General features: G+C 39.7%; 3 protein-coding genes and 1 pseudogene across 4 annotated transcripts in view; 2 read left to right on the top strand and 2 right to left on the bottom strand.

Moving 5' to 3' along the window:
* Nucleotides 1–2755: 2755 nt before the first annotated feature.
* On the bottom strand, nt 2756–5312 carry LOC132092719 (protein FAM89A-like). The gene is made up of 2 exons (XM_059499075.1): nt 4884–5312; nt 2756–3766 (listed from the first exon to the last, which is right to left on the bottom strand). The coding sequence occupies exons 1-2, from the start codon at nt 5133–5135 to the stop codon at nt 3491–3493; spliced, it is 528 nt and encodes a 175-aa protein (XP_059355058.1). The 5' UTR covers nt 5136–5312; the 3' UTR covers nt 2756–3490.
* A 1071-nt stretch (nt 5313–6383) lies between these two features.
* Nucleotides 6384–15081, bottom strand: LOC132091979 (DNA-dependent metalloprotease SPRTN-like; annotated as a pseudogene).
* A 352-nt stretch (nt 15082–15433) lies between these two features.
* LOC132092718 (exocyst complex component 8-like) lies at nt 15434–17874 on the top strand. Its single transcript, XM_059499074.1, has one exon. The coding sequence runs from the start codon at nt 15543–15545 to the stop codon at nt 17595–17597; it is 2055 nt and encodes a 684-aa protein (XP_059355057.1). The 5' UTR covers nt 15434–15542; the 3' UTR covers nt 17598–17874.
* A 2871-nt stretch (nt 17875–20745) lies between these two features.
* Nucleotides 20746–22062, top strand: part of LOC132092717 (E3 ubiquitin-protein ligase TRIM9-like) — a 38622-nt gene continuing 37305 nt past the window's right edge. For both annotated transcript variants that reach the window (XM_059499073.1, XM_059499072.1), the window contains exon 1: nt 20746–21557. In XM_059499073.1, the coding sequence (XP_059355056.1) occupies nt 20796–21557 (762 nt within the window). In that variant the 5' untranslated portion in view covers nt 20746–20795. The remainder of the gene's footprint in view (nt 21558–22062) is intronic.

The raw sequence follows: 22062 nt of genomic DNA, 5'->3' as shown, positions 1-22062 counted from the left end.
GTGGAACGTCCACAAGTCAGAACAGGTTTTTAAATATCTTTGGGGCTTGATCACACTCTTGGTATTTGTTGTCGTTCCTGACGTACATAGGGTTTGGTTCAGGTCTGAAGAATCTCTGTTTCACAGGTCAGTATTGTTTAAGAGTAAATAAGTCCTGAAATGAAATTATCCAATAAGTAGAGAATGTAAGGTTGGGCTCCACTCAAAATTCAAGTCAATTAGTTTAAGTCATTCTGTGAATACTGTAGCCTGTTGTGTTGTGTTTTTCAGATGCTATCAGGGTGCATTTAGCATAAATTCAACATAAAACCTGATAATATAAGAAGGACTATTTATTTTAGTAAACATTTACTTTACTTCAAGTCATGAACATGTTTTATGGCTTTAGTTTAACTTTAATAATCCTGGATTGTGTCTCAGAGTCAGTAATTAAATCTCTTGATTCATATGGATTATTTTCATGAACGTTTTACTGAAAAGGGCTTTCAATGGAGGAATAGCAATCTCTTTTACGTTTCATCATCTATAAATGATGGCAGAATTTTTTTATTTTTGGGTGAACTATCCTTTTTAAATGTCTTCATATGTATATGTCTCCAGATGAAATGGCTTCTTCTGTCGCACGGGCACCACTCGTCTTTCACTTGTTGGAGTTTGAGCAGGAAAATCCCTGGTCAACGTGACGCGGACGCATTCAGTAAAGATTACAGTAATCCAGCTCAGTCTCCTGAACAGGTGCTTAGGCCCAAACTCAGAGGTGTGGATTTAGATTTAGAGATTTAGCACAGCGCAGCAAACAATGAAGACGAACATCCAGCCTCCCTTTTGTTAAAGGACAGTGTATAATTGCATCAGTATTGACGCAATCCTATTAAATGTACTGAGATATCAAGTTAAAGACAGTACGGTAACACCTGTAAGCATATCATAATATCATCAGCTGATGAAAAACACCACACTCACGGCTGTTATTCATATCCTCAATATCAGTTTGTGATTTATAATCCCATTAGGGGTTTGTTCATGGCAGATCAGGGCAAGGACTCAGTCTTCTGCCTATTAGTTAAAGATAAATTAGTTCTGGACTCTATTCAAACATAAAGCAGAGCATCCCTGGCTCTGTTCAGATCAGTGTGGTATCCTACTATAGCTATAGCATACAGGCTAAACGTACAGGGGTTAGACAACACATTGTAAAAGCCCATTGCGACATGGACATGGAAACTGTCATCGTCAACACCTGACCCTGTTTAATTTAACAAGAGGAATCAAGTTAGGCAGGATGTCAAATAATACATCAAAAAGGAGATGGACGTTTGAGTGCATTGCATTATTGGATATTCCACACAGTAAGCTCTTGCTCTATGCTGATTGTGGCATACGTAGGTCAGGCTGAAATCATATGCATAACATTTGCGTATTGTGCACATACTAAATACTGCAGCAGTAGTAGAATATGACAGTGTGCTGTTCCAACTTTATAATATGCATATTATGCAAAGTGTGCATTATAGAGAATAGATTCATTATACTTTTGTCAAAATGAGCTGTAAGAAAAGATGAGAATCTGTGAAATATATAATATGAACCTGACCTTCTATTTCCAGCGTGATGGATGAAACTGAAGTATAGTATCAGCTGCATTCATTATTTGATAGAACTGCCAATAATTAAGATTAATTAAGATTTTTAATACAAAATTACAATAAATATGCACAATGAACAACTGGAATTTAACCAAAAAGATCATGTGATAAGGCATACAGTCTGAAAAACTTATGGTGGAAAGCTCCCAATTGTTTTATTTATTTTTTTAAATAAATGTCTCTATACTTGCATTGAATTAAGAATTTGAACACTTAAATTCTAAAGTGACATAAAAAAGCATTAAAAAAAATACAGATGGACCATACATTATTTTTATTTTGCATCACTGACACACTAGAGAAAACAAACAAAATAATAATTCCTGTATCAATTATCAGGTCAAATCTCATAAATGCACTGTTTCGCACTTAAACACATTTGACAATTTTGAAAAGCATTCAAGAACAGATTGACCAAAAACAAGTCGAGCACACAAACGCCATCTAACATCTTTGTGCAAAACAATTACAAAATTCGAGTGGGAATTTCCATGCAGAATCATAGCAATAAATGACGGCAGGGTGGTAGATCATCAGGAGACATTTCTGGGTGGAACTTTCTCCTGTTATTAAGAGGGACTAAAATGATGCATGGGCCAGAGATGGCAAAAAAAACTTGGATTCAAAGCTGAGGTGTGTCAAGGCACAATGGGTGAAGTTCAGTGCTGATTTTAGTCAATGCACCTAAAGCCTTGAAGGTTGCATAACAAGATCTTTACAGTTTTGTACTCCGAATCAAACCAAATAAGAAAGTTATCCATTGTAAAAGACGTTGAAATCGAATCAGGACTTCTTTAAATGCTGGGAATAAAAAAAAGATCCACTTGTTTGTATCTGCTAGTGTGGGAAAACAGTTTTCAGACGTCAAACACACAAGAGGTAGAAGAGATTCTCTATCTGCCGATATTAATATTCTTGTAGTAGAAACTCTGATGATTATCAGTTCTCGATCACAGTATTAGATGATCCATAACGGTGCACATTTTGAAATCCAGGCATTCAGTTCACTAACACATCAAGAAAATATGTATTAAATGCTTACATTATGGCATGCTATGATATGCATATACACTGAAACCTTTTAGTGGATTTCATGGACATTTGTACTTAAAAACAACGTTTATTATCTCTCATTATGAATACAGGAAGCCTTGACATTTGAGTAAAAACAGACATGATAATACTCCCATGATATGCACAATGGAAGACTGAACTCAAGCAGCAATTATACTGTAAGTAAATAAATAAACCTCTACAATACATGATCTAGAATAGGTTTGCATAAGGTGAGAGGGAAATGCTATGGAGCTGGATATCGATTTACTTATAGATACAGCATGTTCATACTGAGTTACACAATACATAATGCAACGAGTAAACTGGGACATTGCGTCTTGTTTTGGTGATGCTGTTTCAAGCTCTTTGTGCTGGTTATACCCTGGATTACATTTCAGCAAAGAACAGGTAGCATTTCCAGCATATTCAGGATTCATATTTTCAGTAAAAACAAAACCTGCAAGCACCCAGCGAGCGATTGCTCAAAGAGAAATAAGACTTTTTAGCATCAAAACCAATGTCTATAAATTCATCAACACAAGTTTAACATGATTTAGTGTAAACATCGTTATGAAATGATATGCTTCTCCCCTTATAAAAAAAGATCTTATAAAATTTCCAATGTTGATTAATTCAGAGGGGAAAAATACTACTGTATGGAGCATATTACACAATAAATAATAATTCTCAATTATATTTACTATAGAAAAAGTCTGCTGTAAAACTTAATGCCAGCAAACTAAATTATGGCACAGCTTGTTTTCATTAAAGAAAAGAAGTCAAGTGTTTTAGATTGTGATTTGGAACGAGTCATGCATCCAGCCGTCTTTGGATGTCCCGTTTTTAGGAGAGGTGTCGTTTCCATCAGGCGTCTCGGCTGGCGTCATACCGGACTCAGTATAATATTCCTCATCTTCATCGAAATAACCGTTGTCCATCCCGTAGGGTCCATCCGCACTGGACACAGCAGAGAGGTCCTGACAGCTGCCCTTGTACTCCTGGATGGACTCGTGAAGGGACCAGAGCTGACAGAGCAGGGACATGTCCTGCTGCCGCAGACCCACCTGTGCAAACAAACTCTGATGAGTGCTTCTGGAAACATCAGAGGGACAACTCATGCACACTACAACAAAGGGACTCAAAACATTTTCATTGAAATCAGTAATGTATATTTTGTGTTTGCATTCCAAACCTTCTGTTCTTTAGGTCTAGCTTTGTTCTGATATTGTAATTATTTGATCCTTACCCAGTGGTGGTTTAAGTGTTACTTACAAAAGAAAAAAATAGATTCAAACACAACCTGTTGTTTTTAAATGTTTAAGCTGAGTTTCGAGTGTGCGAACCGAACACAGGAATCGAACAATTTCTGTTCATCACGCGCGCAGTCGGAACATTGAATCGAACACTGTTGAGAAGCGGTTTTAAAAATTCAAATTAAAACAAAATTTAAAGTTCAGGTTCACTTTCAAAACATTCAAAGCTATTTTTTGGTGCATCACCGCAAGGTTACGGATGTACGAAACTGAACAATTTAGTTCATCACAGGTGAAACTGAAAAAAAAAAAACGAATCGAACATTGTTCTACTAGGAGAATAAATGAGTGTTAAAACATTCAAATTAAACACTTAGGATTGCAGGTTCCAAAAAAATCTGACGTGAACATTTGGTGCATCACAAACTAGCATTTTGTGCATCACAAGTACATTGAAAACATCTGAATTGGATATTTTGGGCATCACTTGCACAATCGGAACATTCTAATGGGAATCAAAGGGGTGTTCAAATAATAATAATAACAACAATAATATTAGGCCATTACAAGCAGAAGTCAGAACATAAGAGTCTAATATAACTGGGAATCACGAGTATTAAAAAAATCTATCATTTTCCAGGATCACAGTCACTTTCAAATTATTCGAAGCGATCATTTGTGGTCATTAGAGACTAGTGGCGAACATTAGAATAAATCTGTGCATTCAATTCTCTTCATATGACCGTTCAGTTTCTTTCGAACTTTCCAATCGATTCGAGTCCCTGCAAAAGAGTTCTATTTGTGACTACGCTGTCCAAAGATGTTGACTAGATAGGAAGGTCACTAGGTTTCAAAACACATTCACTGACAAGTTAAATGAACGCCTGCAGTCGGAGAACAGCTGTTGCTCACTATTCTGCACCCTTACCATCTCTTTTCTGAGCAAAGCAAGGGCGGCATCCAGGCTTGCTGGTTTATTCGCCAGCAGATTGTCCGTGTTATTCCTTCCTCGGCTCAAGTCGTCCTGAATCATGGTCTTTTTCACATACATCCTCTCCATCTCTCTCCACGAGCCGCCACTGGAGTTGAGCAGTCCGCTCAGGCTCTTGGGCAGCGGCGGAAGACCCTCGATACAGGCCAGCACACCGCCCGCTGCACCAGTCCCAGCCTTACCATTCATACTAACATCCACAGATAACACGCTCTGCTCACAGACGAGTGGACTGTGGACAGTAACGGCATGGGGTACTTTTCTTAAAGACCTTTACACCCTGACGTCGAAAAATCCATATAACAGCCGCTACTCCGAGCAACACTATAATCTGTAAGGCTGCAACTCTCACTTCCTGTCGATTTAAAGAGCCCCAGAGCAGACTGGGCGTGGCCGCCAATGACGGACAGCGAGGTCATTGAATATTAATGAGCATTAAGTTCTGGATTAATCTTCTCTTCCGATCAAAGCGCAGCCAGAGCTATTGTCTGGTAACCTACATTTTTTGGACTTGCTACTGACCTGTTTGAAAAACAAAAACAAAAAAGGGATATTAGGAAAAAACAAAATAATAATATAATAAAAAAAAAAAAAATCAAAGTGAATAAGTAAATAAAATAAAACATAAGTTAAAACACAGATAAATAAAAGACCAAAGATTTTGCAATTTGTTCTCAATTTAATTAAATGTATTATTATTTTAAATATACATAATATTATTTGGGTTTGCTGCTGACCTCTTTGGAAACAAATAAACAAAACCTTTGATTTTAAGAAAAAACAACACACACTTAAAATATTTTACTCTGAATTTAATCCGATCAAAGCACAGACCAAAATATTGTGTGGTAACCTAGATTTTCATCACATGTATAATATTTGGATTTGCTACTGACCTTTTTAAAAACAAAACAAAACACAAGTATCTTTAAATAAACGTTGTTAAAATAAATAAATAAAAAGCCCAAAGATTTTGTACTCAAAAACTTAAACATTAATACTTATTATATTCATCATTTAAATGTACAAAATATCATACTGGTACTGACCTGTTAAAAAATGATAATAATTTTAACAACAACTAAATTATAATAAAACAAAAAGTAAAATAAATACATAACATAAAAGTTGAATTAATGAAAAAAGATTAAATAAATGAAAATAATAATAAAAAATAAAGCTTTTGTGATCTGCTCTCAAACATTATAAAAAATGTGTATATTTTAAGTATATTTGTATATAAACATATGCTTCAAATATATTCACTTCAAGAAGTGTTAAAAAACATATACATACTTTTATAAATACAAATGTGTTGCATCTATGTTGTTATATTGTCCTTTAGTATTGGTATTTTGATTACTGGGTTAAATCCAGATCACAGTCCTCTAATGGCAGCTCAGACCTTGGCTTGAAGAGCACATTGGCAGGATATGGTCAGATGAACTGACTCTGGGTGAGGTCAATCCCCACACAGAACAAAGGTGTCAGCAGCGGGCAGATGGTGACCACGAGCAGCCACTGACTGCCCCAACGACACAACACACACCCAGCTGCAGCTGGACACAAAGCACTGACATGAGGCCAGAACAAAGACAGCATGTGCACACACTAAGACAAAGCTGCTAAATTTCTCGCCACCTTTACCAACCAATGAACACGCATTCATATGCAAAATGAACATAAAAAATGAAATCCACACTAAGGTTAAAACTGTGCTATGTGTTGGAGACTCATGAGAAGAGTGCTGTAAGATAAACATCTGACCATGAAGACATTGTGTCATAATAAAAAAATTATTATGAAATTATTTTTTTTTTTTTGTGGTATTAGTTGGTTTATGTCACTCTAAAACTTTTAGTCCTCTGTGATAAAATGACACAAAATCAGTCAGTGCTTAATCTTTAAAAACTTTAGCTCTTATTTCAATCCTGTTATATTGTTTCCACAATGAAATGAAATTTAGCTTGACCTCAACATGTTTTGTAAGGGGCCATTCACACAGAATGCGTTTTTATTCCACCGTGTCAACACATGCCACATGGACGTGTTTGACTCTCAGGTCTTTCGCAGCATCTTGCGCAGTGTTAAAAAACCCCGCAGTGCTCAAGGTAAAAGAAGTAAAAAAAAGTGCACTGCACTTCACTTTTCTATTGTTCTTTTTGCAGCATCTCAAGCAGGACACGGCATTTTAAAAATACGGTACTCAAGTTCAAATTAATTCAACTTCGCCAATAGACAAATGATTCGAATTGAATATTCATGAACAAGTTCCTTCCAAACTTTCGAATATATCTGACCTTTTTTTTTGGTCGGATATATTCCTCCCCCCACGTTTACTTTATTCTGTAATAGTTTCTTAAAATTACAAACTAGCACATTCGTTTTGAAAATGTTACAGAGTTAAAAAGGTTTCAGAATGATCAATGTAAAACTCAATTAAAATATGTAAACAAAAGAGTTTTTCACAAAGACAAAGGGCTACCGAAATACTTAATAGAACATTTCAACATATTTCAACAAAGTTAACTACAAAAGTTTACAGGCAAAATGAGTCAAAAATAAATCAGGCACAATTTTGAAACATGATAGAAAATCCACTTCCACATATCCACATACAAACATTTACAACCACTTAATAAAATTCTCACTTTTTTCTTAAAACAGAGTGTCAATAAAACCATTTTGAAACGAAAAAGTTGCGCCTTAAATTGGCCAACAATGAATTGTGCAAAGTTTCGCTCCTAACAGATAATGATGCAGTAACAGCAGGGTTTGCCTGGCGAACCTGTAGTGCTTGTTAAAACGGCATGCATACATTACGAATGACATCACTGACGCCTGCAGCATCTCAAACACTAAACAAATCAATTTTACGAAGGGAAATCGATGTTACGCTCACGGGCCTATAAGTGAACCACGCCAAAAGCAACATCTGTGTGTTCTACAGGTAATCTGAGCAGCGTGAACTCGTCATCAGGCATTGTTTCTGAAACACAACAATACTCGTGACTTAACAATATATCGTGACTATTATCACATCAGGAGGTTTTAACCTGCACACCCAATACTCATTTCTGGGTGGGGTTAGTTTTTGCACGTGCGCATTCCTCTAGGGCAGTGGTTCCCAAACTTTTCCATTCCACGACCCACCTAGACAAGTGTAATATATTTCACGACCCACCAAAATATTAAAAAAAAAAAAAAAACAACGAGTGAAATTACTTTAAACCTAATCTTACTTAAAATTTTTATGACAGAAATTAAGTATTTAAGAAAAATAACCATTTTATTTTAGAGTACAACTGAAAATTTCACTACAAATTTACAAGTTTTAATTTTTGTTTACTGGCGTTAAAATATGTAGTGTCCATAAAAACGTGAAGCAGGCTCACTCCAGTGAAGTGTGATCTGCGCTGCTGTGTTTTGTTGCATTCATGATCCTTCCGTGTGTGTCGGCGAGAACGGAGCACAATCCAACACTTTTTTAGAAAAGCATAAGAAGCAAAGCAGAACTATCTAAAACAGTTTGGAGATTAAAATAATTGTGAAATAGGTAAAAAAAGACCGATTGAACCTTTTAATGACATTGCTCTGAGACCTTCAAAACACGCAACGCACACGGACTTAATTGCAATTTGAAAATCACACTAAGGATATTGCAGTTCATTATTAATGTTGGTGGGCTATATCGTTGTGATGAGTGGGTTCCCAGTTCCCGCCTCCTTCTTCCTGTGATTGTGAAGATTTTAATGTTTTACACTGGTGCCGAAGCCAGGGAGGAAGGAGGGGCGCGCTGCCGAAGATCCTTCGCCGCTGGGGTGAATCCGCAGTGCCATCGAGCAGGGCGAAGGAGTCTGCCGCCGAGGGTGCTCGATGTGGTGGGCTGGAGTGAGTTGCCGGGGGGGGGGGGGGGGGGGGGGGGGGGGGGGGCGAACTCACTCCAGCCCACCGCCTCGATGACTCCTTCGTGGAAAGAGGTGGGAACCGGCGGACAATCAAACAAAGTTTTAATAACCAAATAAACACAAAACAGCGCGACAGCCCCTCTCGGATGACTGCCGTGCACAAATAAAAAACAAACACAAAATAAAACCCAGGCCTGGTCCTCTCTCGTCCTTCACTGTCATCGCTCCTCTTTTGTATCTTTCCGATCTCCTCCGTGGTTCTTGAGACCGGTGAGTGTTGCTCATTTCCCAATCACTCCACCGGCCTAGCTCTGTTCCCATGGCACTAGGCCCCGCCCCACTCGTCACATTCGTGCAGCCCTAGACTGAACTGTGTTAGTGTCTGTGTGTCATTGAAACGCAAAATTAGCTGCAGCCAAGTGACTTTGTGCGACCCACCTTGTTCCATTCCGTGACCCACGAGTGGGTCGCGACCCACAGTTTGAAAACCCCTGCTCTAGGGCACAAAGTAGATGTGAAATGATTATGCAGAAGGTGGGACAAGCTCCGCCCCAATCAATGCTAACCTGACAGAGCTGTTATTGATGACACAGAGATGTAAGCGACCTTGTAAAGCCTGATCCGGCAGAAAGCTAAGCACATCTAAATCCCACAGAGGACACCCGAATGCGTGCAAAATTCAGTACATGAAGCGCGGACATCAAGGACAGTGAGTGACGCCTCTTTAAACCACTCACTCAGTTTCATCCAAGCGGTCAATCACGTCCAGCATTCTTCCCATGATGCAAACGCTCTCATTTACATAATATAGGTAGAATAAGTCAGTAACTGCACAAAAGTACAAAAGGCAATGTGACACTATTTTTAGGGTATTGTGCTACCAATGACTTTTATTTTAAGAACTACAGGTCCTTCTCAAAAATTAGCATATTGTGATAAAGTTCATTATTTTCCATAATGTAATGATAAAAATTTAACTTTCATATATTTTAGATTCATTGCACACCAACTGAAATATTTCAGGTCTTTTATTGTTTTAATACTGATGATTTTGGCATACAGCTCATGAAAACCCAAAATTCCTATCTCAAAAAATTAGCATATCATAAAAAGGTTCTCTAAACGAGCTATTAACCTAATCATCTGAATCAACTAATTAACTCTAAACACCTGCAAAAGATTCCTGAGGCTTTTAAAAACTCCCAGCCTGGTTCATTACTCAAAACCGCAATCATGGGTAAGACTGCTGACCAGAAGGCCATCATTGACACCTTCAAGCAAGAGGGTAAGACACAGAAAGAAATTTCTGAACGAACAGGCTGTTCCCAGAGTGCTGTATCAAGGCACCTCAGTGGGAAGTCTGTGGGAAGGAAAAAGTGTGGCAAAAAACGCTGCACAACGAGAAGAGGTGACCGGACCCTGAGGAAGATTGTGGAGAAGGACCGATTCCAGACCTTGGGGGACCTGCGGAAGCAGTGGACTGAGTCTGGAGTAGAAACATCCAGAGCAACCGTGCACAGGCGTGTGCAGGAAATGGGCTACAGGTGCCGCATTCCCCAGGTCAAGCCACTTTTGAACCAGAAACAGCGGCAGAAGCGCCTGACCTGGGCTACAGAGAAGCAGCACTGGACTTTTGGACAAATTTTGCATGTCATTCGAAAATCAAGGTGCCAGAGTCTGGAGGAAGACTGGGGAGAAGGAAATGCCAAAATACCTGAAGTCCAGTGTCAAGTACCCACAGTCAGTGATGGTCTGGGGTGCCATGTCAGCTGCTGGTGTTGGTCCACTGTGTTTTATCAAGGGCAGGGTCAATGCAGCTAGCTATCAGGAGATTTTGGAGCACTTCATGCTTCCATCTGCTGAAAAGTTTTATGGAGATGAAGATTTCATTTTTCAGCACGACCTGGCACCTGCTCACAGTGCCAAAATCACTGGTAAATGGTTTACTGACCATGGTATTACTGTGCTCAATTGGCCTGCCAACTCTCCTGACCTGAACCCCATAGAGAATCTGTGGGATATTGTGAAGAGAAAGTTGAGAGACGCAAGACCCAACACTCTGGATGAGCTTAAGGCCGCTATCGAAGCATCCTGGGCCTCCAAATCTGCAAAAGGATTCCCGACCAAGTATTGAGTGCATAACTGAACATAATTATTTGAAGGTTGACTTTTTTTGAATTAAAAACACTTTTCTTTTATTGGTCGGATGAAATATGCTAATTTTTTGAGACAGGCATTTTGGGTTTTCATGAGCTGTATGCCAAAATCATCAGTATTAAAACAATAAAAGACCTGAAATATTTCAGTTGGTGTGCAATGAATCTAAAATATATGAAAGTTTAATTTTTATCATTACATTATGGAAAATAATGAACTTTTTCACAATATGCTAATTTTTTTGAGAAGGACCTGTATTGCTTAAAGCTATTGCACTGGAATAAAAAGATCTCACCACTATGAAATAAAATTATATTTTATGTTTCTATTCAAAGCTGCACCTGAGATATGAGCGAATACCATAGACCCCTGTGGCCTGTACATCCTTTCAGTGACTAGACAGGAATCCAAATGTTCATTAATTGTGGACTCTTTTGCTGTGGCACATGGGGCAGTGGACGGTGACTTGCTGATCAGAACCGTGTCTGTAGACTGCACTGTGGACGTGGCGGACTTGTCATTTGTCCGCTGGAAGGAATCAAAGATATGTTCAGATTTATGCTCTTCCCATGATCTCTTCTTGGCTCCTGAAGGCGTCATCCCTGATGTCCATGGGGCTACCAAAGAGTCTAGGGCTTGGAAAGTTGGATTCAGACTTTTGGGAGCCTCCAGAGTGCTTAGAACTGGACTCTGAGGTAGTTGTGGAAGTACGGGAACTCCGGGGACTGCCAGTGATTCGGAATCCTGAGCTTGTAGCAACTGATCCAGGATTTTGGTTACTTCTGAAGAGCTTAGAAAAGTTAGCCGGTGTGCCAGTTTCAGACTTTTGGGGGCTTTCAAAGATTTTCAAATTTTTCAAACTTTGAGCACTGCTTCCAAAATATTTGGAGAGATGCGACTCTGGCACTGTGGCACTGTATGAGTGATGGTTATTGATCAAGCTAGTTTGCCCGTCTAAGGCGCTAGACGAAGATGGTCCATTGTATTTAGCCGGTTTTGCTGTTGAAGCATCCATGGCAGGCTTGGAGGAACGAGTCGCACTGGCTGCTCTCTCTAGAGATTTGAAGACTATGGACTGGAAGTGATCTTGTACCGACCTCTGCTTGTCTCCTAAGCCACTGATTTTGAGCCACTGACATTGATGAAGGCATTAGTGTTACAAACAGACTTCCTGCTGGGAACATTCGATGCACCTGAGCTGACTCTTTTGAACGAGTTTGCCTCGATGGGCTGTAGTCTTGGAAGAAGCGGTGAGTCAAGAGGAGAGGCGAGAGATTCGGGTTGAGCTTTAGGAGGACTCTGACTCTGCTTGTCCGCAGAAGTCTGTGTGTTCTCTCCAAGAATAAACCCTTTCCCACTGAATGGAATGAGATTTCTGATTTCTTGTTGTCCAGAAAAGCATACAGTGTGGGGCTCTTTGTTTGTTTGAGCAACTTGATATTGCAACACTGGGTCAACCAATGGAATTAGTTTGTGTTGGGATTACCTGACATTACATGACTTTGTTTGTTTGACCAATGGCAGACAGGGTTTGTGTTCGTGAAACCTTTGTACAACCTGTAATCACTACTTGTACACTCTGGATTTTCCAAGAGCTGCCACCTGCAATACCTGACCTCTAAAACATCATATGGAAAAACTTAAAAGGGCAGCGACCTCAAAAGTAAAATGTATTTCAGCCACTGATCAACAATGGGACAATGCAAGATTATTAAGTATAACGTCTATAATTGTTGGGTAGCAGTTCCGTCTACTGATTACAGAAATGCATGAGTCATTTTGGCATTAACATCATTGCCACAGAGCACTGAACTGAATGTCGGTATCTTATAGTAATTACGGAAAATATAATATGATTTGAATTTTACCTATTTTGAACACTATTTGAAGAATCACTATTCTAGAAAAGTGGTGTAGAATTCACATCCTTCACCTACAAAATATTTCTTTTATTTAGCATATTTAGCATTTGCTCTTAAACAAGGTCTATATAAACAAGATCAAAATACGGCGAAGAAGCAGAATCAAGCGATTGTGTATGTAAAATAACACAATCACAAAGCATTAAACAGCATATGAATCAAAACTGGAACCAAGAAGTGGTATAGGACTGTGAAAGCATTAAATGTGTTGATGGACTCGATCTACTCCATCTGTGTTTTGATCATCGATCTGAATCTGATCCACATGACTTTCTTACCTGACTGTACACGTCCACCTCATCGTGAAAGGAGTGATATATCGGTGAAAAGAAGATATTACAGCACAGAGTCTGGTGTCATTCATATTCTTGAGGTTAAACACTAAGCACTTCTTAAGTACAGAACACGATCTCAACAGCCGTGTTCTTTTAATCTTTTAAAAACTCACGGTCTACACTACAGTCTTCAGATTATGGTGTCCCGGACTTTATGGAAATAAAGGTAAGGATGATGATTTTTCGGATATGATAGCGCATTTGGATCCCGGAAACGGCAACGTTAAACTGGATATTGTTTAATATCAGAGATGCATCTTACAGTGATGTTAGTGCCGCTTGCTTGGTTGATTCTGTTCATGTGTTTGCAGAACTCTGGACCATGGCCATCTCGATATCTGTTGTTTTGAGTCACAAAGAGAAGAGCGTGGATCATCTCATGAAGAAGAGTCTGTGGAAAGAAACAGAAACAGTAACCAATCAAGAAATACATTTAGGGCACATTATTCGATGGAAAGTGGAAAACACAATAAAAGTAAATGAGAATTTGAATTTTCCTCACATAAAGCAGAAAGGAAAAAGATGCTGAAGGGATGGAACAAGTTACTATATTTCAACGATCGATTACAAAAGCAGCCTTTTTTCTTTTTAATTTAGAAATAGAATAAAGTGTAGTGTTGGATTGTGCACAATAAGACCAAAACATGTTTTAACCCTGTAAAGCCTGACATATGAAATAATATCCTGAAAAATCCCTTTTTAATGGAACCTTCAAAATGTAGTCAAACCAGTTGCATACATTTGACGTTTTGTATCATATTTAATACATACTTTTATGGTCCATATAATATGATATAGTGAGAAGAATACAGTGCTCATACCCTGAGAAAAAAAAAACACTTTTAATCAGAGGCCCAAACATATGCAAAAAATATGCAACTTAGTGCAGAAGATATTTATATGACCAAAAGATGAAAATCCAATAGCTATAATGTAATCAATGAGGTTTTTACAACAGCGTACAACAGACTACATACATAAATGCATATACTGTAAATATCAGTTGACACTCTATATCTCCCAATAATGTGTCTTAATAAAATATTATTTAATTCTTAGTTTCATAATCAAATATAATTGTGTTTTTTTTTTGTGGGGGCAAAACATATAATGCAAAGCAATACAAAGATGACTGAGAGATAAACAAATAAGCATTCGTCAGAAGCCCTATGTATCATATGCAGTACATTTTTATCTAATAAAATGAAAAATGGTATTCTAATGTTAATTTCATTAAAAGAATTATAAAAAAATTAAACTGAAACATTTCAGACCTAAAATAATTATATGTTTAAGGAGTTTAAATGGGGGTGGATTTGATTCTATTTTGATCATGCGTAAGCAACCTGTACAAGATCTTTGCGGGGTCTGAGCTTCAGCAGCGGCTTGTGTCCCTTGAACTCCTCATAAACCCATTAATCGTGACAGTGATCATACATTTTTTGAGAGAAATTTCCACTAGAGTCCTATGAAAAAAAATACGATTGTTGGCCAATCGTAAAGTTACACAGTGTTGGGAATGCTGGGAAATGTATTTTTAAGTCTAGTTTTTCTTTATAATGTTGCGTTATATGCATGAACAGTGCAACACTTGGGACTTGTGGATGTTACAATATGCAAACAGATAAAAACAGCGCTACAAAAATAACAACCCGTAGCATGCAGGAAAGAGACGCTAGATGCACACAAACAACAACAAATCGTATAATTATTTGTTGTTTGTCATTTTATTCGTCATTTGTTAATTATTTGTAATTTGATTATTAATTATTCATTCATTATATTGGAACGAATATCGGATACCAACCGTCATGGTGAAAAACATTCCCTTTAAGTAATTCATTAATTTTACTCTCAACTCTTGCTCCCAAAAAGATGTCACTTATTTGTTATTTATTTATTTATTTATTTATTTTTAACTCAAATGGGTATAATGACATATTTGAACATCTTTTTTTAAATTTATAACTTGTTAACATGTTGTTTTTCCTTCTTTTTTTGTAATCAAGCTTTTTATTTATTTACTTATTATGCATATAATATAGACATCAACACCAAACGACATTAAACTAATCAAACATATAAGTGAGTGAATCTTTTTTCTTCTCTTCTTTGTTATGGTCAGTATTTTGAAGCGTTCGCTCGTCATGTGATGTGACGTCACGGGGAGGCGTCGCGCGCTTCCTGTTGAGGAAGCGATCAGCTCTGCAGCTGATTTTCACACACTTATCCTCGTATTTGTGTTTAATCCATACATTTCAACATCTTAAAAAAATGACAGACACCGGGAACCGTTTGCGTAAGTTGCTGGAATCCCCTAATTTTGATCCTCAGTCGTATGTGAAGCAGCTCTCGCAGCAGTCGGACGGGGACCGGGATCTACAAGAACACCGTCAGAAAATACAAACTCTCGCCGACGAAACTGCACAAAACCTGAAGAAAAATGTTTATAAAAACTACAGGCAGTTTATTGAGACAGCCAAGGAGATTTCTTACTTGGAAAGTGAGATGTATCAGCTGAGCCACATTCTCACTGAGCAGAAGAGCATCATGGAGAGCATAACACAGTCTCTCCTGCCCACAGATAAAGACCAAGCGGCCAAAGAGATGCTCGCAGCCTTCCCAAAGGACACCGAAGAGATCAAACAAAGAACCCTCACCACGCTTTTGGAAAAAGTGGAGGGATGCAAGAACATCATGGAAACCCCGGGCAGATATCTGGTCTATAACGGGGATCTTCTGGAGTATGACGCAGACAACATGTCACAGATCCAAAAGGTTCACGCCTTTCTGATGAACGATTGCCTGCTCATCGCAACCTGGCTTCCCAACAGACGCGGAGCCGTCAAATACAAATACAATGCCTTGTATGATCTACAAAGCTTCGCGGTTGTGAACGTGAAAGACAACCCTCCGATGAAAGACATGTTCAAGATCCTCATGTTCCCCGAGATCCGCATCTTCAAAGCCGAGAACAGCAAGATCAAGAAAGAGTGGCTGGAGATTCTGGAGGAAACGAAGAAAAACAAAGTGTCAAAAGACCAACACAAAAAGGAAGAGGAGGTGCCAACGTCGCCGGTCAGACAGGAAGTCTCCACAAACCCATTTGACGAGGATGAGCCTCTGGGTTCGGAGGAATTGGTGGATCTGAGTCCCGAATGGATCCAGGAGCTTCCAGAAGACCTTGACGTGTGTATCGCTCAGAGAGACTTTGAGGGTGCTGTCGATCTTCTGGATAAGCTAAACGAATATCTGAAGGAGCAACCGGTGAGTCCACGAGTGAAGGAGCTGAGGAGGAAGGTGGATGAGCGTGTTCGACAGTTGACCGAGGTCCTGGTGTTCGAGCTCTCGCCGGATCGCTCGCTCCGTGGAGGACCGAAAGCCACACGGCGCGCCGTCTCTCAGCTTGTCCGCCTGGGACAGTCCACGAAGGCCTGTGAGCTGTTTTTGAAAAACAGAGCGGTGGCCGTCCAAACCGCCGTCAGGCAGCTTCGCATTGAGGGCGCCACGCTGCTTTACATCCAGAAGCTCTGTAACATCTTCTTCACGAGCCTGCTTGAAACCGCCAGGGAGTTTGAGACTGATTTCGCAGGCAACACTGGCTGCTACTCCTCCTTCGTGGTCTGGTCTCGCTCGGTGATGAAGATGTTCGTAGATGCCTTCAGCAAGCAGGTGTTTGACAGCAAAGAAAGCTTAAGCACCGCTGCAGATTGCGTGAAGTTCGCCGGCGAGCACTGCATGCAGCTGAGCGAGATTGGCTTGGATCTGACCTTCATTTTACAATCGTTACTTGTGAAATACATCAGAGCAGCTCTCCAAAGCCAGAAGGACATCATCATAGAAGCAACGAGGCATCGTAACTCCGAGGAGATGTGGCGTAGGATGAACCTCATGACCCCTGAAGCTCTGGCCAAGCTCAAGGACGAAATGCAAAGCTGTGGGATCAGCAGTTTCGACCAGTATACGGGAGAAGACTGCTGGGTTAACCTGAGCTACACCATTGTGGCCTTCACCAAGCAGATGATAGCCTTCCTGGAGGAAGGGCTGAAGCTGTACTTCCCCGAGCTGCACATGGTGTTTCTGGAGAGCCTGCGGGAGATCATACTGGTGGCGGTGCAGCATGTGGACTACAGCCTGCGCTGCGAGCAGGAGGCCGAGAAAAAGGCCTTTATTCTGCAGAACGCGTCGTTCCTGCATGAGACGGTGCTTCCTGTTGTGGAGAGGAGGTTTGAGGAGGGAGTAGGGAAACCAGCCAAACAGCTCCAGGATCTGAGGAAGGGCTCTCGGTCTGTCAGGGTCAACCCCGACAGCACCATGTCCGTTGTTTAATAGAGATGTGGGTGGACGTGAACGAATGAATGAGACTGCTGATGCACTTTAGGTCTCCAAATCACAATACAATGCACTACATTGCACTCAAATGACTCATTTTCGTTGTTGTGATGCACTCCGAAACCTCGCACACTCTTTAGAGAAATAGTTGACTGAAAATAGACATTCTGTCATTTTTTTACTCGCAAAAAATTCAGAATTAGCCTTCAGATAACAGCATATGGCTTTGAAACAGAAGGAGGGTGAATAAATGGCAGAATTTTCACTGTTATGTTTGTGTTTCTGCCTCACAATAAAAGGAAAAAAGATAACTGCGGCTTTTTATCTCACAATTCTGAATGTTTTTCAGGCTGAGACAAGATTCAGACAAGACTTAAACTGATGTAAGAAAAATATGTACAAAAAAATAAATAACGTAAAAGCGTTTTGTGACTAACCTATAACTTTTTATCTCAATTGTTGTTTTTTTTCTCATCATTGTGAGTTTATATATTATATATATTGTATTGTTTAATTATATTTTTGTTTAAAGTACTATATAAATAAAGGTGACTATTACAATTCCAACTCCTCAGAATGGGCTATAAACGTATAATTTAAAATGCAAATTAACTTTAATTCTGAGTTTATATTTCGAAATATGTTCTCTTTCTCAGAAGTGTGATGAAAAAAGTCAGAATCGTGTTTTTTTAAAAATGGCAATTACCTTTTATTTTTCGTTCTGTGGCTCTATATCAACTGTATAACACTTCAGAATATGAATTGTTTTATTTGTGCTTTGTAGAGAAGTCAGCTGTTGGTTCTTTAGTCATTTATAATGAACTGTTTATTATTAAACTTGACTATATAGAAATTAACATTGCCCCTCTAAATAAAATGTAAAGAATTGCATTTAATTTGTCATTTCAATCAAACAAAAAGACGAATGTAAAGATGAAAACACTTTTGTTTATACTGCTTCCTTTTGAATGTATTTTTGTACACAAACTAGTAAACACCTGTTAAAAAAAGCAAGTTGCATTAAACTCGCTAACATGAATATGCTCTGTTCTTTTGATTCTGTGCTCCAGATGTCAAAGCTTTTAAATGTGGTGCCCCCTGGTGTACAGGGAATTGTTCAATAAAAGCAAGGCTCTGTTAAAAATCCCAAACCAAGAGTCTTGACAATAACCCAGGGTTATTAAAAATATCCCCCTTTCATCTGTTTTTTTTTCTCTCTCTCTCTCTCTTTGATACCGCTGTTTCTGTTCTCTGCCAGACTTCATATCCTTGATCAAATATTCACACTGTCTTTTTGTATTGTATTTTTGTTGTTTTAACCCTTCCGACACAAAATAAACAGAAAACTTTTAATTAAACTTTATAATAATATTATAAAGGAAAAGTTTTGAGGTGTTGACACTCTTCTTGAGACTTAAAGGGGTCATATGATGCTTAAAAGAACATTATTTTGTGTATTTGATGTAATGAAATGTGTTTATGCGGTTGAAGATAAAAAAAAAAACAGATTATTTTCCACATAATGTACATTATTGTTTCTCCTCTGAGGCCTGCCTTTCTGAAACACGTCGATTTTTACAAAGCTCATCGTTCTGAAAAGCGAGGTGTGATCTGATTGGCCAGCTATCAAGTGCGTTGTGATTGGCTGAATACCTCAAGCATGTGACGGAAATGTTACGCCCCTCACCATACTTTGATGCCCTGTCCCAGGGCTGGACTCCGCTTCGTCCACGGTGAAAGCCAATCCTGTGATCCACACACAGAATCCATACAACATGGTGGTGGTGGCAAAAACAACACTATAACGAGAATAAAAGGAAAGCCTTGTTTATTTGCGTGAACATCTGGGCGCCGTAATGCAAATCTTCCCATAAAGTGACGTACAGATGTGGGGGCATTTTAGAACGAGACGTTTTAGGAGGTTGTGGACGAGTCTTAACTTTTATAAAGAATATCTCTTTGGATTTGAGACTTTAGTCTGTGAAACCTTACAGATCTTCTTTATGCACCAAGATTTTGTAAGACTCCAAATAGAAATGAAAAACTGAAATCGCATCATATGAGCCCTTTAAATAAGGCTATTAAATTAATTTCTAAATCAATTTGAAACAAGAACTTTAATGCATGCAAGAAAATCTAATTTCATTATTTGTTGCAGTCTGGCTTGCACTGACACACACAACACTGATGCCTGTTTTTCAGTATTCTAGGTGTGCGTCACCCTGTGGGTTATGACAGGAGTTCATTTTCTCTTGGCAGACCCCCAACCTAATCTCTTGGATCAGTCTCGTGCCTCTGAACAACACCAGACATGTGAAAAAGAAAAATAGCATGTGCCTCCTCACCACCAATTCAATTGTCAAAATTGTCAAATAAATATTTCAAACACAATTGCACAAAAGTTTTCTATCCTTTTCTCAAAATTTGACTCATTTGTTTTCCTTCTGTGTGTGAAAACACACACACACACACACACACACACACACACACACACACACATATATATATATATATATATATATATATATATATATATATATATATATATATATATATTATTATTATTAATAAAATGGGACCTAAAACTTTTAAAAAATTATACTATTTGTGAGTGCATGAGATGATATGAAATGACACACATCACCATAACTCCAAATATATATATTCCCAATTACCATTCAATAGAGAACCTGTGGTGTGGGGGTGTTGGTGATGGATGTGTGGTGAAGTGCTGTAATTAGACTGTGTGGGCAGGATGGACTGTAAACAGCCCGATGCTCGCAGTGAAAAATTCATTTTTTCTCATTATTTACGGTCATTCACAGAAATAGGCTACTGGTCAGCTCTCTCGGATGCCGTCACAATTACAAAGCCTGTCCTCCTTTGACAGGGTTGTTTACACAGGGGCTTCTTTAAATTGCAAATTAGCCCCCCCCCCCCCCCCACCCCACCCCCCAAACCTTGACCCTTGAATACGGGATTTTAATACAAATTCTTCTCGCCGCGTTTAATTAGCGGAATTGAGGGAGTTGTAGTTTTTAAGAGGTCAACTGACGCAGCGGGTATCTAGTGCCTAGTGACTACAACGCCCACAAGCGTTCTGTGACTGCGCATGCGCGGAGCGGGTCACGGGAGCTGTCCGCGTCTGTAGTGCTGCTCTGGTTTCATTGAACGGCTGCGCGTGCCAGTGCGTTTATGGACACGATGGAAGAAGAACTGAAATGCCCGGTTTGCGGATCTCTCTTTAAGGAGCCGATTATTTTACCGTGCTCTCATAATGTCTGCCTGGCGTGTGCCCGGAATATCATCGTGCAGACCCCGGAGGGAGAGACCCCTCCGCAGAACCGATGCTCCGGTGTTGACTATGACTATCTGGATATGGACAAGATGAGCATGTACAGCGAGACGGACAGCGGCTACGGCTCATACACGCCGTGCCTGAAGTCCCCCAACGGAGTGCGCGTGTTCCCCCCCGCGCTGGTGCACCGCCACTGCTCCATCACCTGTCCGCTGTGCCACCGCAGCGTGTCCCTGGACGAGCGAGGGCTCCGGGGCTTCCAGCGCAACCGGCTGCTGGAGGCGATCGTGTCCCGCTACCAGCAGAGCCGCGCCGCTTCCGTCAAATGCCAGCTGTGCGACCGCAACCCGGTGGACGCCACGGTGATGTGCGAGCAGTGCGATGTGTTCTACTGCGCTCCGTGCCAGCAGCGCTGCCACCCCTCCCGCGGACCGCTGGCCAAACACCGGCTGCTGCCGCCGACTCAAGCGCAGGCGGGGACCGCGCAGCCGGCCCGCGCCTCCGCGCGCGCACAGGCGACATGCGTGATTCACGAAGCCGAGAACTACAGCATGTACTGCGTCAGCTGCAAGACCCCCGTGTGCTACCAGTGTCTGGAGGAGGGCAAACACGGCAAACATGACGTAAAGCCCCTGGCCGCTGTGTGGAAACAACACAAGGTAATGAACGCATTGTGGCACTGGCTGTACTATGTACAGTAATGTTATCACATGGTAAAACCATGGTACTTTCTAAAATTAATGATACATCGTAGTATTTTACTTCAAGAATACCATGGTCCTACAATGGCACTTGTCTTAAATAAATAAATGCATAAAATATACAACTTCCAAATAGTACCATGCACTTTTAGAAGAAATGATTTCATATTGAACTTTTAAGGATCATATCAGTGGCGTCATATTTGTAACCCCTGTTGAGGTTCCATATAGAATTTATTGATTGATAGATTTTTTTTTTTTTGAGAATTTAATCAAAAGAACCCCAATACTTCCAAAACGTTTATATAGTAATGCAAATAGAAGAAGCAAACAAGGTTCTCCCCAAAACCTTCATTTGAACAGTTCTTAAAAGAACCATTTCCCCCCTAAGAATATGAAGAAAATTAGAATATTCTGAAGGTTCCATAGAAGGTATAGAAAGTTTTTTCATGGAACTACCGAT

This window comes from Carassius carassius, chromosome 18, assembly GCF_963082965.1.
Source record: "Carassius carassius chromosome 18, fCarCar2.1, whole genome shotgun sequence".
Lineage (NCBI taxonomy): Eukaryota > Metazoa > Chordata > Actinopteri > Cypriniformes > Cyprinidae > Carassius > Carassius carassius.
The sequence above is the reverse complement of the archived record's forward strand: the minus strand, read 5'-3'. Positions and strand labels throughout refer to the sequence as shown.